This window comes from Dipodomys ordii, unplaced genomic scaffold (genome assembly GCF_000151885.1).
Source record: "Dipodomys ordii isolate 6190 unplaced genomic scaffold, Dord_2.0 Scaffold4, whole genome shotgun sequence".
Lineage (NCBI taxonomy): Eukaryota > Metazoa > Chordata > Mammalia > Rodentia > Heteromyidae > Dipodomys > Dipodomys ordii.
In genome coordinates, this window is record NW_012267220.1 from 26,077,081 (window position 1) to 26,095,580 (window position 18,500).

Here is an 18,500-nt window from a genome sequence, read left to right on the forward strand (position 1 = left end):
ACAGTTCCAGAGGGAGTTGGGATCAAGCCCTTAAAGGCAATTGTTGGCTATGTCTGATTAAAGTTGCCAAAGGCCTTCTACAGCCACCCCCCTCTATAACCATCCACAATGGAGGGGAGGCCACCAGGGTAATTCTGGACATGTTTCCTAAGCTTTCTGATTCCTGTGGATATGGTAACTACCTTTCAATACTGCTTTTTCATGATAGACCACTGTCCTCAAGTCCTGCTCTGATGAGGAGGACTCAAAAGGAATTAAGCTTAAGCAACCAGGACATTTCTGAGATCCTGTTGTCTTTGGAAGATCAGTAGGAATTGTCTTCAATTCAACAGGCCCCAGACACATACTCCAACAGCTCAGAATGGCACTTTGCTTCCTTCTCCAGAAAGACTGCTGCTTCTATGTTAACCAATCCACTATGGTCTGAATTAATCTATTAGGTCAGTGGCTTATCTAAAGGAACAGGTTTCTGTGGCCATCTCTGAGATTGTTCTGAACAGCCTTAATGGCTCTTTCCACTCTGGGACCCACTTTGCTATTCATAGCATTGATGTTTAGCCAAGTGCTTAACCTTTCTGATATTTTCCAGGTTTAAAGGGCCCCACTTGCAGTTAATAGTCCTTCAAGCATTTCAGCCACTTCTCCAGAGGAACAGATATCAAGTAATAGTCTTTTGGACTAAGTTATCACCACTTTTATTCTTCAGCTGGCTTCCTTTTACCCATTTAGTTAGCAAGGAAAATGGGTTCATGCCCATTTTCAGCATGAAGAAACTACAGAAGAAGAGACCTTCATACATCTCTTTCCTTATAAGCTTATAAGGGTCCATTTTCCTTGAGGGGACAGTCAGGTAGAAAGGGAATAATAATATAATAGTAATAATGATTGTAATAATGAAAGAGCATAGATCAGTGCTGTAAAATTTCTGGATACATTTTTCCAGACATCTTGATTGACATGCAGTTGTTGGCTGGCCCACTTTTTTTTTTTAAACAGCAGTTAAGGGTCTCCAGCTGATATTTCTCCCAGTCTTAGAGAATAAAGATTACCTAGATGCCTTATCTCCATTTCATTGAAGTTGCAGTTTGATGCATGTATTTCCCTTCAAATTACCAGCCTTGTCCTGAGGACATTGGTAGGTAAAACTACTCCCATTCCTCCAAATTCTAGAAAAGCCCTCCTGGTTCTTAGGAAGAAATAATTATGTACATAAAATTAACATTTCTGTTTTTCCCATTCTGAGAGCTGGATATGCTTTTCATCTTTATCTGGTGGTCTTTATTCATACTGTCTTGAGAGTGTACTTTGATTTTTGCTTCAATAAACCTTAATTTGTTAAAACACCTCTATGTACCTGTGAATTCTTTTTTTTTTTTCTTTTCTGATAACGCTGAGAACCTGCTGTGCCCTGATGACAGGTGATAAGCATAATTGGTTTAGGAGGAAATCAAGACAGTATGTATGGGCAACTCTCTAATTTTGCTGTAATTGCAGATGGAAATAGTTTAGCAGATTGGAAGATAGGGAGATGAGTTAGTTCTTTTTATAATATCTTCTGAGTGAATTAGCAGTGAAGCTCTTGCTTCACAGTTTTTAGAGGCTCAAACAGAAAACTAAAGGTATGACAAGGTTGTATTATGGGTAAGTATGAGCTATAAAATTAATAGTTCTAAGGAGTCATTTGAGATTTTTGTTATTTAAAGTTAGGGCATAGAATCCTTACAGTTAAAATTTCGAAATGGTTTTGGCACTTACAATGTTAATAGTATGATTATGGGGAATGAGTGACTTAGGTGAGGAAAAGATGGTTTGAAATGGGAGAGGACAAGAAACACAAAGGGCACAGTTGGTTTTAGCATTTTGAAATTACTAGGGAGAAAAACTGGAATTGCAATGGAGGTAGATAATAAACTGGGCTCTAAAGTCATCAGTATGTTTAGATAATTTTGAGATAACTAGGAAACAGGAAGAAGAAAACACTATGGTCTTGGGTTACATGCGTCATTGGAGCTGGTCATTTTGAACAAGAAAAATGATGAAGAAATTTAAAGGTTTGGGGAAGGAAAGCAGATTTTGTGCTGTTGATATAACCTGTCAGTTGAAATAAAATTGAGAATTTAGAATATAGTCTTATTAGGAAGACTTACATTTTGTTTTTCATTTTGTGGTTGCAATGAAGAGTAACTTTGGTAAGGATGTATTTACCAAAAGAGTTTAAATAACAGCTTTTATTTGTATTGGCTCATCAGGTAGTAAGGGGTAGAAGGGGTTAGATTTTCATTTCTTCATTGCCTTGGTCAATTACAACTAGGTTTTAGTATATATGAATGTAGACCCATTTAGGATTTTTTAAGTAAAATTTAAGAAGAAAAAGTGGTTGATGTGATGGGGAATTAAATAAAGAAGACTTAAACAATTCATTTAAGGAAAGAAAATGAAAACCTGAGCTAATATAGTGTTTAGTGAGATGGCTGAAAAAAAAATCTCTTTTGTAAATTGAAAATTAATACTGATTTTCCCACTCCCCTCTAGAGGAGAAAATTCTACCTCTTGAAATGAAGAAACAGTTGACTTCAATCTCTGAAGAAGTGATGGATATGGCTAATCATTTTCCTGACACTTGCAGAAAATTAGAAAATCCAGAGAGGTTAAATATTATGTTTTTTTTTGTTAAATAATTCTATTATTCTCATACTTGTATATGAAGAGTTGACGTTCCTCAGTGTAGACTCTTATAAACTTGCTTTAATACATACATACAACTGGTGAATAAGCTTGAGAAATACCTTTCAAGTTAAAATTTCATATCCAAATTCTAAGTCTTATTGTTTTTTGCTCTATTTTGTACTTTTTTTGTTGTTGTTGTTTTGGTTTGGTGGGATGGTGCTGGGGATTGAATTGGGGCCTTGGCTTACCCTTTGAGCCATGCCCTAGTTCGTTGCTTTTAATTTATTTTCCAGGTGGAGTATTGTGCTTTTGGACAGGTTTCTATGGTTATAAATGCAGGTTACCACGTCCAGTTAAATTATATATATATATATATATATATGTATATTTTATTTAATTTATTTTTTCGGGTTGTGGGGCTTGAACTCTGGGCCTGGGCACTGTCCCTCAGCTCTTCAGCTCAAGGCTAGCGCTCTACCACTTGAGCTACAGTGCCACTTCTTGTTTTTTTCTGTTTTTATAGTGCTGAGGAATCGAACTGAGGGCCTTTGCATGCAAGATAAGTGCTCTACCACTGATTCACCTTCCTAGCTGTATATGTATATTTTAAATTATATCCTATTGTCTTTTAAGTAGTTGTACAAAGCAATTAGTATTCAACAAATTAGTTCATGAATACAGTTCATCTTGATTGATATCACCCCTTTGATCATTCTCTCTGATCCCTCCAACCCAATCCCTCCCCCTCAATTTTCTTAATTTCATAGGGTACACAAGTGATATTTTGAAAACACATGTTGTAATTTTTATCAAAGCAAAATAGTGTACATTTATGAAAAAATTTTCGGCTGGGCACTGATGGCTCATGCCTGTAATCCTAGCTACTCAGGAGGCTGAGATCTGAGAATTTTCATTCAAAGCCATTGAAGGCAGGATAGTCCCTGAGACCCTTATTTAACCACCAAACAAGCCAGAAGTGGAGCTATGGCTTAGGTGTAGAGTACTATCTTTGAGTACAAAGAGCTTAGAGATAGCACCTAGGCTTTGAGATCAAGCCCCAGGATTGGCACACATGCACAATAAAGAAAATAAGAAGTAGAGTTGTTTTTTGTTTATGGTGTATTTCATTTACTTACATTTGTATTGTGATCTGTTACAATTTACAAATGAAGATAGTCTTCATGTTTAGTACTTTTTTTTTTTGTTCTCGTAAGACTCTTAGCTGGTTAATAACCCATCTACTACAATAGAACAAATGGTACTCATACCTGAAGACTTTTAAAAACCAAAAGCACTAGATAACACACTTAAGACTTTTCTAGCTACAGCACTGGGATGTTTTGATCAAATATTCTCTATAAATATGTAGACCTTCAACCAAAGGTGCTGTGTATGTAGTTTACTTACTTTGGAACTAGACCTTGCTGTGATTTATTACTGAATGACTCCTTTGTTAAAATCTCTTAAAATATTATTGCAGAACTGCAAGTAGTTATATAATTTTGTAGAAATGTGAGGCAGTTAATTGGAATTTTGACTCTGAGAAACTGCAGTATTAATCTTTCTTTTTTGGATAAGATTTGTGATAGGTTTTGAAGGATAAACTTAACTATGTGGCCAGGCACTGGTGGCTAGCTATTCAGGAGACTTGAGATCTGAAGTCAATATATCTGATACAGCAAAAGGCTGGAAATAGTTGTATGGCTCAAGTGGTGAAGTTCTAGCCTTGAGTGAAAAGCTACACAAGGGCTTGAAGCCTTGAGTTCAGGTATATTTTTTTCATTGTGGTATAGAAAAAATGTGATAGAGAGCTTGAGTGATGGAGCAAGTGTTGAGGCCTTGAGGTTAATCCTTAGTACCATAGAAAAGGAAAAAAGAATGTGGAGTAGAAATTGAGCTTTTTTAGAAATTTTCTCCCTAGCAGTTTAATATTTAATAATGTCTAAAAGATGTTGACTTTAAATTACGGAAGGTACAGTAAACTCACTTCTCACTTGATTTTACATGATTTCACATATATTTCCACATTTTGTAAATATACTTACTTTGTGTCAATTAACTATTTTATAGCTTGGTTTATAATATCAACTAAGTGTTTTCTTAAAACTTAGGAATGGGAAATAATGACAAGAAGCCAAAGTTCTCATTCTTTTGTGTGTGTGTACATGTGTATGTACGTGTAATATACATGTGCCATTGTTCTGAGCGTTTTCACTCAGGACCTCTTGATTTTGCTTTACTTCCCTTGTCACAACTGGTACTCTATCTACCACTTGAGGCACAGTTCTACTTTTGGCTTTGGCTGCTTAATTGGACATAATGGTCTCCGGGCTGTCTTCAAATACCAATCCTAAGATCTCAGTCTCCTCAGGTGCTAGAATTAGAGGTTACCAGTGCCTAGCTCTTCCTTTCTGTGTTTTGTACTGGTGTACATACAGTAAAACCTGATTTATTTAGATTATAACTCAGAAGTAGGAGGGAACAACATTGTGTTATCCCAAACCACCAATGTGATCTTGGATATAGATGCAATGCACATTTTCCCATATACAAATTAACATTTTGTGAAACATCAGGAGAAATACATGACCACAGAATACATTGCAAACATATTCTTTACAAACAAAAGTGACTTATCTCAATTCAGATGATGGGAAAACCCAAACCTACTTGGTGGTTCTCCTTCAGAAGTCTCAAGTGTAATCCCGGGACTAAATTATAATGGTGAATCCAAAGTAGTATTTCATTTATAGACTTTCAAAGAAAATAATAACCTTCTTATTTGCAATAACTACTATAAGTTTAGGACAAGCAGAAAAGGTCAAAAGCTATGTACGTATGACCATATATGATGATATTAAGTGAAATGAACCCCAAGATAGGGACATAAATGTTTTTTTCTTTCTTGCTATTGTTTATAATGTATGTATAATGTACTATGTGATTTTGTTTATTTCTTTGCTATGTTCCGCATGGTATAACGCATTTTCACTGTATTTGATTTTGGTGCCCTGCATCTTGTATATACATTTTTCTAATTTGGGGAGGAGAAGGGAAAAACAAAATGTTTAAATAGGGATACAGGTTGACCCATTGTAACAATGAGATGTACAAGACACTATGTTGAAAATGAAGTTTACAACTTTGGCTGGGGGTTGGTTGGGGGGGTGTAAAGGGGTGGGGAATTAGTTGAGGAGGTGGGGAAGGAAGGGATGTTAGGGGAAAAATAAAGGACAAAACATCAGTGCTCAATAGGAATTGTACTCATTACCTTACTCATGTAACTGTAACCCCTGTACAGTATTTTTGCAGTAAAAATGTATAATAAAAAATGACTACTTACAGATTAAAAAAAAAGAAGTAGGAGGGAACAAAAATGACCACAAGTATCCAGTTACCTAAAGTAAGCATGCATTATTTTTTATGCTCACTTTCCATATTTCCATTTTGCATAAAGAGACATTCAAAGTAACTTTTCCTTATAGTTTGATAAGCTTGTGGTATGAATAAAAATGACATGATTATGTACCTGATTACAGCTGGAAGATATAATATCCTGTCTATGGAATGGATAAAACTATAAAAGCTAGAACAAAGGACTTTTTTGTTTTCTTTTTTAGAAGGAAATATTTTATTCCTCAGTGAACACAAAGTATTGCTATTACTTAGTATTCATCATTGATCTGATTTTTTATTTTATTGTTTTCATGTACTTGGCATTCTGTCAACTGTTGATGCAACATATATGTATTATAGCTACCCTAATAAGAAAGGAAAAGTACATAATGTCTTAGAAGACAGGATAGCCTTTAGCATTTGTTAAACAGTGATCTTAAAATAAACATATGCTACTCTGATGTTTATCTGTTAAAGCATTCTCTGGTTATTTAGCAATTAAAAAGTATCACATTATTTACATACAGTTCTTACATATGAAGTATTTTTTGTAAGATTTATAGTACTAGCACACTAGATGTGGAAAGATGAGATTAGAAGGATTACAAATCTGAAGCTATTTTGGACAACATAATGAAACATTTATATCAAAGGTAAAAAAGATCTGGTTTTAGTTGGGGAATTTAATTTTCTTCTTGATTTTGTGCTAATGGTTAATACAGACTTTGCTAACTTAAGCTTGAGCTTAACTTTGGGTGCTATTTGGTGCAAATGTTAGTGCTGAAGAAGCTCAGCACTTTGTTACTTTATTATTTGAAAGAACAAGTTATGTTGAATTGTTAATACAAAACTTTTATAAAGTATTGATTTTAAACACTGAAAAATTAGAAAACCTAAGGAAAAACAGTAATTATATAGTAAAACATACTTCTCTGCTCCAGATACTTTTGTTATTGTGTAATTCCTGTATTATTGTGTATTTCTGCTTTTAGGAAGTACCTAAAAACTGATTTAGTGAAATAGCAAGTAATAAACAGTTGATGTGCCTCATTTTATCCAAATAATGGTTTTCCATTTCAATTAATAAGTTTTGGTGTTAATATATCCATTTAAAGTTTCTTAGTGAAAATTGTTATATACATTAGCAACTACCGTTGTGTTAAATTTAGTTCATATCTGTTTATAAATCTTATCCGTGTTTTTTACTCATATTTACCTAATAAATAGGAAGCTTTCTTTTTTGTTTCAAAAAATGTGAGTTTAGATTTTGAGATCTTGAAGATGCAAAATAGTATTAAAAATAGCATTAGTATTCTTCTTTAAAAATTTTATTTTATTGTAAAGATGCTGTACAGCGGGGTTACGGTTACGGAGTAAGGTAATGTGTACATTTCTTGTCGAGCATTGTTACTTCTCCTTTGTTGTTCTTCCATTATCTCTTCCCTCCCCGCCTACCTTACCCCCTCCCTCCCAAATTTGTAAAGTTATTTCCAGTATAGAGTCTTATGGGTATCATTGTTGCAGTGGGTCATCCTGTGTCCTTGTTTCAGCTTTTTGTTATTCCTCTTTCCCTCTCCAAATTAGAGAAATGTATATACAAGATGCAGGGTACCAAAATCAAAGGGGGATATGCCATTGGCAGAAGAACATGCAAAAGAACAAAAAAATCACATTGTACATTAAAAAGAATAACAATAGAGAAAGACCTCTTGTGTCTGTATCTTGGGGTTCATTTTGCTTAGCATTATCTTATATGGTCATGTACATAGCTTTTGAGCTTTTCTGCTTATCCGATAAAATTATCCTAAATGTACACTATAATTATTGCAACCATGGGACCTATATCACTTAATATGATTTTTTCCAGGTCTTTGCATTTCCTAATAACTGGGGTGGTGTAGCATTAGGACTCTTATGTGTTAAATTTTCAATTGATCAGTGAGTTGAAAAGTTGGATCAGGGCTGGAAGATGGCCCAGTGGTAGAGTGCTTGCCTCATGCATGAGGCCCTGGGTTTGATTCCTCAGCACCAAGTAAACAGAAAAAGCTGGAAGTGGCGCTGTGGCTCAAGTGGTAGAGAGCTAGCCTTGAGCTGAAGAGCTAAGAGACAGTGCCCAGGCCCAGAGTTCAAGCCCCATAACGAAAAAAAAAAAACCAACAAAACTTGAATCAAACCATGAGATAAAATAATCAAAATGTGTCACCTACAATTTCAAATTGCATTTTCTTTGAGATGGAATGGAAATTTAAAATGTTCAAGAAATGTCAGTTTAGATTCCTTGAAATCTTTACTTTTCTTCTAGACTTTCACATTTATTTGTTTATTTATTTATTTATTTGTGGGTTGTGGGGCCTAAACTCTGGGCCTGGGCACTGTCCCTCAACTCTTCAGCTCAAGGCTAGCATTCTACCACTAGAGCCACAGCACCACTTCGGGTTTTCTGATGGTTTATTGGAGATAAGAATCTCACAGGCTTTCCTACCCTGGCTGGCTTTGAACTGTGATCCTCAGATCTCAACGTCCTGAGTAGCTAGGATTACAGGTGTGAGCCACCAGTGCCTGGCTTCATATTTATTTTGAATGTAGCTAACAACTTTATTTATTTATTTATTTATTGGTCATCAGGCCTGAACTCTGGGCCTGGGCGCACTGTCCCTCAGCTCTTCAGCTCAAGGTTAGTACTGTACAACTTGAGCCACAGCACCACTTCTGGCTTTTTCTGCTTATGTGGTGCTGAGGAATTGAACCCAGGGCCTCATGCATGCAAGGCAAACACTCTACCACTGAGCCACCTTCCCGTCCTGTTAACAAAACTTTATTTTAATTTTTTTTTCACTTTTTATCTTTAGACTTTTTTTAATTGGCTTGAACTCAGGGCCTCACATTTCATTTGGCTTTCTTTTTTTTTTTTTTTTGGATCTGGTCGTGGGGCCTGAACTCTGGGCCTGGGCACTATCCCTCAGCTCTTCAGCTCAAGGCTAACGCTCTACCACTTGAGCCACAGTGCTACTTCTGGCTTTTTTTTTTTTTTTTTTGCTTATGTGGTGCTGAGGAATCAAACCCAGGGCCTCAGGCATGCAAGGCAAGCGCTCTACCACTGAGCCACCTTCCCAGCCCCTAACTAAACATTTTAAAAAGAAATTTGTTAGGCTTTCTTCTTACGTTCAACTGAGAATTTACTGAGTTCTTTCCTTTTTGAATCATTGACTTAATTCCTATTGAATTAGATTAATTACCATTAAAAAGGTATAGCTGGAATAAATAATTTTGGAACCAAATACTGCCAACTCTTAGTGAGCAAATTAATCAGCTGTTGAATGTAGAAGTACATAGCTGTTTTAGTAGCCTAGCCTATCAGGTTCAATCATAGATAGGCATTAGGGAATGAAGAATCTGTGATTCTTTAAGTAGAATTCAGTTTGTAAAATTTTATATAGGAGAAAGCTTTAAAACTTGTCCTGAGTTAATTCAATTGAAGTTGAATAATCTTTCTTAATTTTTTAAGGGTTTCTATTTTATTGAAGAATATTTCAGAAAGTCTGTTTTCACTGAGGAAGATTCTGTTTGGTCCTACAAAAATCACCACCGAAGTGAGGCCCAGTAATCATTTTAATGTATCGTTGGAGGATTCAACTGTTGGTAGAGAACAGCAGAAAGAAACTACAGAAAAAAGTCTTACTGAAGATAAGGATGAGACATGGGATACATCACTGGATAATCTAGTTAAACATGGTGGACATGATGTACTTGTAAAAGTGAAACAAGAAGAAGGGTTGGAAGATGAATTTGAAAATAATAAGTTGAAAGAAAACATGGAAAGAACATGCCAAATGTCATTAGATATTACAGAGTATGAACTTCAAATATTGGAACAGCTGAATGAGAAACAAACCCTCAGTGATTTTTCCCACCAGTGCACTGAGGTACTGAATAAAGTGCAAACACTTTTTTTCCTTTAGTGGGAGTTGGCTGACTTTGTTTTGTAAAAGGGCACATTGTAAATAGTTTAGGCTTTACGAGATATAATCAGTGTCCATTGCAACTTCTGTTTCTGCATCATATTGTCAAAGTACCCAGGGACAGATATGAACAGATGTACTTTCTGTTTTTTAATCTACAAATTTTACCTGTAAAGATAGAAGGCTGACTAGCTTGTGAGCCAGGCTTTACTGCTTCAGACATAATACAATAAATGCATTGTCTAGTGGAAGTATTTTATAGTGCCAGTAGACACTATTGTACTTTTATAATTTGTTATTTTATTATTTCTATGTCTTCTACATAATAGTGCTTTTTTATGGATTCTTTATGTATGTTTGCTCTTCTAAACCTGATTTTTTGGTGCAATTTTTAATTTCCTCAAAAAGAATGTCTTCGTTGTTAGTATGAAATGTTTTTAATGAATACCTGCTTTGAACTCAGCCAGGCTGGTTCCAATACTGCTGAACTATGCACTCTAGCCCTATATTCATTCACTGGTTGTTTTTAGGGTAGGGTCTTACTTTTCTTCTGGGTATGTACCTGAGTTCCTATCCCCATTTTCATGTTTCAGTTGACTCTGGATTCACAGGTTTGAGCCACACTACCTTCAGTTTTCCTTTGTGGAGATGAAGTCTCTTGGACTTTAATGCCCATGCTGGCCTGGTATCACAGTCTCCTTAAACTTACTGTTTCAGTGTAGTTTAGGATGATAGGCACAAGCCACTGTGGGTCCTGTGTGAATTTTTCTGCTCAAGCTCATCACTCACCTCAATTCTTCCATTTTCAGCCTCCCAGCTAACTAGGATTACATGTGTGAGCCAGTGGTGTCTGGCTGTGAAGATCAAAGCTGGCTTTGATCTGGTCCTCCAAGTTATCTAGGATTATAAGGTTGAACCTATTTGTCTGACTAAAAACAGTTCTTTTCAATGCTGGTCCTAGGGCTTGAACTCAGGGCTTGTACAAAATTTTTTTTTTTAAGTAACAGTTGTCTTTACTGTCATCTACAAAGACCTCTTTTTTCTTAGTTTTTCATTTCTTTTTTATTAGCATACTAATTACTTAAAATGACTATTTTTGCCCTGTGCCAGTGGCTCACATTTGTTATCCTAGCTAGTCAGGAGCCTGACTAAAATGTGTTGGGTTGCTAACTTTGAGCAAAAAAGATCAGGGACAGTGTTTGTGCCCTGAATTCAATCCCTAGCAATTGAGGAAAAAAACCAACAAAAAAATTATGCCCATATTTCTTGGAATTTTGTGGTTTTTATTTCTTTTTACAATTAAGCTTTTATATTTTGATGTCATTCATTAAGAGTATTTACTTCTCAGATTTTTGGGAGAGAAAGCCTTCTGTATTGGAGAAATTCTCTATTTACACTGTTTAAGTAATAATTTTATTGAATTTGTAAGTTCATTGTAAGCTCATTGTGTACACTTAATTGTACTAAAATAATCTCACATCTATAATTCCAACCATTCAGGAGGCAGATTGGGTTTGAGGCCAACTCAGGCAAAATAGTTAAGAAACCTCATTTTAACCACTAGAAATCAGTGTGATGGTGTATGCCTGGTCATCCCGACTGTATGGGATGTGTAAATGGGAAGATCACAGTGTAGCCTAGCCTGAGAAAAAAACATGAGACCTGATTTGAAGAAGCTAAAAACCCCAGACAACTAAAAAACCTAAAAAGGGTTGCAGATGTCATTCAAGTGGTACGGAGCCTGCTAAGGCTGAGTTCAAACCCCAGTACCTCCATAAAAAGCATTCTCAATCCACCATGTGTGACTTAGGTGCCCTTTTTAAGAAACAATATTTTTGTAACCTTTATGCAACTAAAGATAATTTTAAAAAAAACTGTCTTTTGCTGCTGTTATTCAATTTCTAAAAAATTCTTATTAGGGCTGGGAAGGTGGCTCAGTGGTAGAGTGCTTGCCTTGCATGCACGAGGCCCTGGGTTCAATTCCTCAGCACCACATAAGCAGAAAAAGCTGGCAGTGGCGCTGTGGCTCAAGTGGTAGAGTGCTAACCTTGAGCTGAAGACCTGAGGGACAGTATTCAGGCACAGAGTTCAGGCCCTATGACCGGAAAAAACAAAAACAAAAACAAAACAAAACAATAAAAATTCTTATTAGATATATTTAAGATTATGTTTTTATACAGCATTGTGATCATGATTCATACAATACAGCATTATGATCATAATTTCATATACCAGTTTTTGCCATTGTTACTGTCTGATACTTATTAGTATAATTTTCTTTCAATTTAAAACTTTTTGAAAATGAGGACTTTTATAGTTAAAATCTTTTAAAAATCTGTTTTAGTTTTAGATCTTGCATGTTAATTAAGGCCTTTTCTCATTTCTTATTTCAATAGTAAGCATATTAGGGGCTCTGTTTTCTGTAAGCATCGATTGTGTGACTTCCTATTCTGTGGGGCACTTGCTTTTTAGTGATTACCAAGATATTGTAGAGTCCTCATAACCAAATTTCAGCAGTAGACTAGGCAAATAACCTATCATATTGTAGAATCCTCATAGCCAAATTTCTGCAGTAGACTAAGCAAATAACCTATCAGACATTTTTTCAAATGTATATAAGTATTCTTTGCAAAATACACATTCATTTGATATTACAAGTAATAACCTCCCCCTTTTTTCCATTCAGTGGGTATAAAAGAAAAATTGGTTTTGATATTGCACAGAGGTTTTCTACATTCTGAAAAGGTTGCTTGCTATACTCAAAAAGTTTGGGAGACACAGTTTGCTTGACATTGTCAAACCATGAATGAACTTTTCACTTAGTATTTTCATTTTAAGTGGAGATTTTATAAAGTCTGTTTATCTAGTTTGTCTATAAATTTTTCATCCTCTTTGATTCTGTTGTTTATGTTCTCCTCTTCCTCTACTTTTCTATGTACCTGATATATAAACAAATAAACATGCCTTATGCCGGAAGGAGGAAGATGTCTAAAAGTATTTAGTGTTTAGGAACTTTATTTTTTGGCAGAGGCTATAAAATTAATTATATTGTATTTTGTAGAAATGTAAGTATAGAAGCAATTATACTGAAACTAATGTTTGAAATACTTTTTTAAAAAGCATTCTTCAGTCAACAATAATGAACATGATTCATCTTACATAATTGAAAGTGATGAAGATTTAGAAATGGAGATGCTGAAGGTATGTTGAAAATTATAGAAAACTTACTTCAAGTTCTTCCCAAAGGACACTTAATTAAAATATGACCTTATTTCCAACCATGTCCCACTACAGTGAAATTCAATTGTTGTTGTTTTTTGTCGGTTGTGGGGCTTGAACTCTGGGCTTGGGCACTGTCCCTCAGCTCTTCAGCTCAAGGCTAGTGCTGTACTACTTCACTCTTATTGGAGATAAGAGTCTGGCAGACTTTCTTGCCCAGGCTGGCTTTAAACTATGATCCTCAGATCTCAGCCTCCTGAGTAGGATTACAGGTGTGGGCCACTGGCACCCAGCTGATACTAGTTATTTAGTGGCAGAGTTAATCCCAGTTCACATCTCTTTATTTGGTCTATTGAAATCATATGCTAATTTTTAAATACATCTTCTATATGATTGTCTTTTGTCGAACAGTGTGTTAAGCAAGCACTCTGCTGCTTGTGCTACATTTCCCAGCCTGTTAATGCCACCATTCCCAGCTTTTGTGTTCTTTTTTCTTTGACTTTTAATCTTTTTCTAAAATTTGCTAGTGACTAAACTGTCCAGGATTGAAATTGATTTCCCTTTTTTCCATTCTCTTTTTATTTGGAAGTTCTCATTTTCTTGAGTGTTATTTATTATGGCTTTTGTTGTTATTATTGTTGTTCCCCTTATTAGGACTTGAACTCAGGGCCTTTTTTGTTTATAAATAGTGTTCTGTCTTGGTGCTGGTGGCTGACTCCTGTAATCTTAGCTACTCAGGAGGCTGAGATCTGCGGATCACCATTCAAAGTCAGCCCAGGCAGTAATGTCCTCGAGACTCTCACCCACCAGAAAACTGGAAATGGGACCATGGCTCAGAGTTGTACCGCACTAGCCTTGATGAAAAGAGCTCAAGGACAGCACCTGACAGACCCTGAGTTCACATCCCATAATTGACAAAAATAAATAGTGCTCTATCACTTGAGACACATCTCTAGTTCTTTATTATGACTTTTTAATATTGATTCTATATAACTTTTTAATAGTTCAACTTTACTATGTTTTACTATGAAAGTTTTTTTTTGTGCAATTACCGTGATAATTAACATTGTAAATTTTGAATTAAGATGTAGATTTAAATCCCTCCACTTATTAACCATGTAACGTTGGGAGGCTATTTTTTTTTAATTTAATTTAATTTTATTTGTGAACATACTGTACAGAGGGATTACAATTACATGGGCAGGATAATGCATACATTTCTTACCAAGCATTGCAGCCTCCTCCTTTGTTTACCCTTCACATCCCTTCCCAGCCTCCTCCCTCCCCCCCAATCCCAATCCTTCTGGGAGGCTATTTTATAATGTCTTTGAAATTCAGAGTTAATATTTGGGATTTTTTTAAATTTTATTTGTGAAGATACTGTATAGAGGGGTTACAATTACATGGGCAGGAAAATGCGTACATTTCTTACCAATATTTGGGATTTTTATTTAAGCTATTGCATAAAGCTGAGTAAAGAATCTTGACGTTCACTCAAGTATTTAACGAACATAAGCTAAAACATAATTTTCAGTGATTTCTGATTAATGCTGTATAAGAGCATTTATAGGACGTTTGTAGACTTCTACAAGCAGATATATTAAGTCTCTTAGATGGTCACCTTAATGCTTGTATTAGAGAATCCTGTTTTTATAATGTTCTCTGAATATTTATCAATTTGAAGAAAAATATTAGAAAGAGAATTGCTTTTTCCCCTGAAGTAAATATACTTTGTTTGTGAACTCTTCAGGTCAAAATGCTAATTGGAAGGTTTGATAAGAAGAGAAAAGTGAGCATTTGGTTGAATATTCTACATCACTTCTTAGTAAAAATTTTTATAGATAAAGAGGTTTTTGGACATTCATCATCCTTATTTAGAGGATAAAATATCAAGGCAAATTGTTATTTTACATATGTAATATTTATTTCTTAAACTTACTTGATTTTGTTTTTATTTTTGACAATTTCCAAATTTTTTATTTGCTTTTAGTTGATGTTTTATCCTTACTTAAGAAGAGTATGACTGACTCACAGGAGATATAGAGAAACTCACTACAAAAATTCCATTAGAATACACATTTATCTCTTGGGAGAAATCATTGAAGTACAATAAAGAGAAATATTTTAAATTATGCAAATTTAAATTTTATGACCACTTTCCCCTGTTTTCCCTTGTTTTTGTTGGTTAATTCCATCTCTAGCTTTGTGCTGTGAAAGCCATTCTTGAGCACATTTATAGAGGAGCACACATTTTCTTTTTTTGTATTGTTGCTTGTACATCTGCCAGCCTTGAGAAAATTGTTAATAATATTCCTTTTGTGATTGTTGAAAATGCTTCTATACTAGCAGCAGTTGTACTTTTAAAATTTCTTTTATATTTTCAGTCTTTAGAAGATTTAAATAGTAGCCCTGTAGAGTCAGTTCATTCTCAGTGCTTAAAAATGGAAAGAAACTTGAGTTTTCCTACTGAAGAAGATAAAAATAAAGATGAAGTTGAAGAAGGAAAAGAAGAAGAACAAGAAGAAGAAGAAGTTGAAGAAGAAGCAGAAGAAGAAGATAATGAAGGTAATTACTGAACTATACCTGAAATTACTCAAATCTGTTACTTATCACTGACTTTAATTTAGGATTAAGGTGTTGTTTTAGAAGTTAGGTGGTTTTGTGGCAACTTGTTAAATTCTTTCATGCTTTTCACTGTCTTATCTCAACCTTATTATAACACTAAGTAATAAAATTTATGTTATTAAGTGGATATGGTAACGTGAAAATTTTTATCTGGAAATATATATTTTGTGTCTTAATGAAAGTAATAGAATAATTTACTGTTTATCCATTGTAAATGACAGGTGGATACAGAGATTTTCTCTTTAGGATCTATTAGGTGTAGCTAATAAAGAAGCAGCACAGGTTGGACCCCAGTGTCCTACAACTGTAACCACGACTGAGTTGGAGCTGAGATCTGAAGATTATAGTTTGAAGCCAGCCCAGGCAGTGAAGCCCATGATACTCTTAAATGCAACTAACCAGGAAAAATCCACAAGTGGAGCTGTGGCTCAAGTGCTAACCTTGGGCAAAAAAGCTTAGTGACAGCACCCAGGTCCTGAGTTCAAACCCCAATACTGGCACAGGACATAAAAAGCATAGTATCATAGTAAAGAATGTATTAAATCAACTTTCTATTTAAATGTAAATAATAGTATCTATTATGACAAGTTATGGGGTCTTCTTGTACAGTAGAACTCTCACTAGATTTAGACTTCATCATTGACATAATATTGACAATTTATAACATTTGTAGAGGGTTTATATGAATGTATTTATAGAACAGGCGTAGTTTGTCTAGATCTATTTTTCTATCTATAGTCATTAAGGCTGAGAACATAAATGCCCTTGTTTGACCTTATTTTGTCTAGTGATAAATTATCTTGATTGTTGTTTTATCCTGTTTTGGCTACTCATGAGTCTTTCAACTTAAGGATGGACAGTGATAGTCTTTGTGTAGAGAAAACATGATTCCATTATGCTGTGCAGATTCAAAATTTAGTCACATTTAGGTAGCTAAGGTTAACTAATTAGGTAACTAAATGAAACTATTTAGGTAAATAGTTTAGTTTTAGACAACTAAAATATTTTATCTATAAAACTGTAAAACAGATTGTGACAGTAAATTCTATTTATTATTAATTGAAAGGTGGTTATATTATAAAGTTTGAAGTGCTCTGTTGTTTGCTAAAGTGTTTATTATTGATGGTAGAGCTAGAACTGTAGCTGATTATAAAATACAGGTTTTGACAGTGTTGGTAAGTGTGACCACCACAGCATTCTCATAGTTGAATACTAATCACAGCATTCAACTCGAGTCATACCTGATACACAGAGGAACAAGTTAATTGTACTAAAAGAAAATGGCAACCTTAGGTACCTAACTCTGTTCTTTATGAGAAACCAGAAACTTTTATTCCTCTTATCTGGAGTATTTCTATATGAACATAAGTGCCCGTTGTATTTTATTTTTAAGATCATTTGTTGCCAGAACCCAGTGCAACGCAAATTATTTGCCTCAAGACCTATTTTGGCCATTGCAGTTTTAAACCGTGAGTATAATCTTAGTTACTGATATACTTAGTTATATCTTTAAACAGGAAAAAAAAGTAAACTGCTATTCATTCAAGAATAGGCACATGCAACTTCATTATTGAAATATATATCACAATCCTATAAGTGATTACAAAACTATTTCAGGGTAATAATTTCATAAATTATTTTTGCAAATTATTTTTGTAAGCAAAGAAAAATGATTTTCCTTTGACTGAGTGGTTCTCTATAGAACCTAGGTACATTTATAATGAGTTTTCATTTAAAACAGAATTTTTTCTTTCATGGATACCAAGGATTGAACTTAGGTCTTTGTACTTGCTAAACCGGGACTTTACCACTTGAGCCATCCCTCCAGCCTCATTTTGTTCACATTTGTTCTTTTTTTTATAAAGTTAATTATTTTTTTCCAGTACTGGGGTTTGGATTCAGGGCCTCACCCTTACTCAGTTTGCTTGCTTGACTGGGGTTCTTTACTTGAGTTACATCTGCAGCCCATTTTTTCCATCTTATTTTGGAGATGTAATTTCTAGAATGTTTTTGCCTGAGCTTCCTTGGAACCACAATTTTTTGGATTTTGGCCTCATGAGTAGCTGATCCTCAGTGGAATTGCAGATATGAATCACAGATACCTGGCTGTGTTGGTTATTTTTGTTGAAATATGCTTGGGACTGTCTTGGCTTTAATCTTCTGATTTGTGTTTTCCTGTGTCTCTGGGAATAACAAACATGGGCCACTCTGCCCAGCCATTATGCTTTCCCAGATCCTGGGTTCACTGACATGCTATGATACCCTGATATTGGTTGAGATGCCAATCTCAAACTGAGATCCTCATATCTCCACCTCACAAGTAGTTAGGATTTCAAGCTTGAGCCACTGCAACCAGTGAATTATTTTTTTCCTTAAGTTTTTAAAAAAAATTAGCTTATATAAATTATGTAGAGGGGGATCTCATTGTTACATTTCCACATGCATTTGCATTATAATCTAAGCAATCTCCTTCTTTGAGTTATTTTTTTCAAGTTTTATGTTTGTTTATTTTATATAGCATATTTTCAAAGTATACTTATAAAATAAAGGTTTATAAAACAATACTTTGAGACAGATAATTTTATTTACTTTATATACTCAGGATGTTTTAAAATCGAATGGGTACATATATAA

At 34.7% G+C, this 18,500-nt stretch overlaps 1 protein-coding gene across 1 annotated transcript in view; it reads left to right on the forward strand.

Moving 5' to 3' along the window:
• The window catches only part of Wrn (Werner syndrome, RecQ helicase-like), a 129,415-nt gene that overhangs the window by 40,927 nt on the left and 69,988 nt on the right, over positions 1-18,500 (forward strand). Inside the window, exons 8-12 of the mRNA XM_013025950.1 lie at positions 2,533-2,647; positions 9,569-9,986; positions 13,143-13,223; positions 15,626-15,806; positions 17,260-17,335. Coding sequence (XP_012881404.1) covers positions 2,533-2,647; positions 9,569-9,986; positions 13,143-13,223; positions 15,626-15,806; positions 17,260-17,335 — 871 coding nt within the window. The remainder of the gene's footprint in view (positions 1-2,532; positions 2,648-9,568; positions 9,987-13,142; positions 13,224-15,625; positions 15,807-17,259; positions 17,336-18,500) is intronic.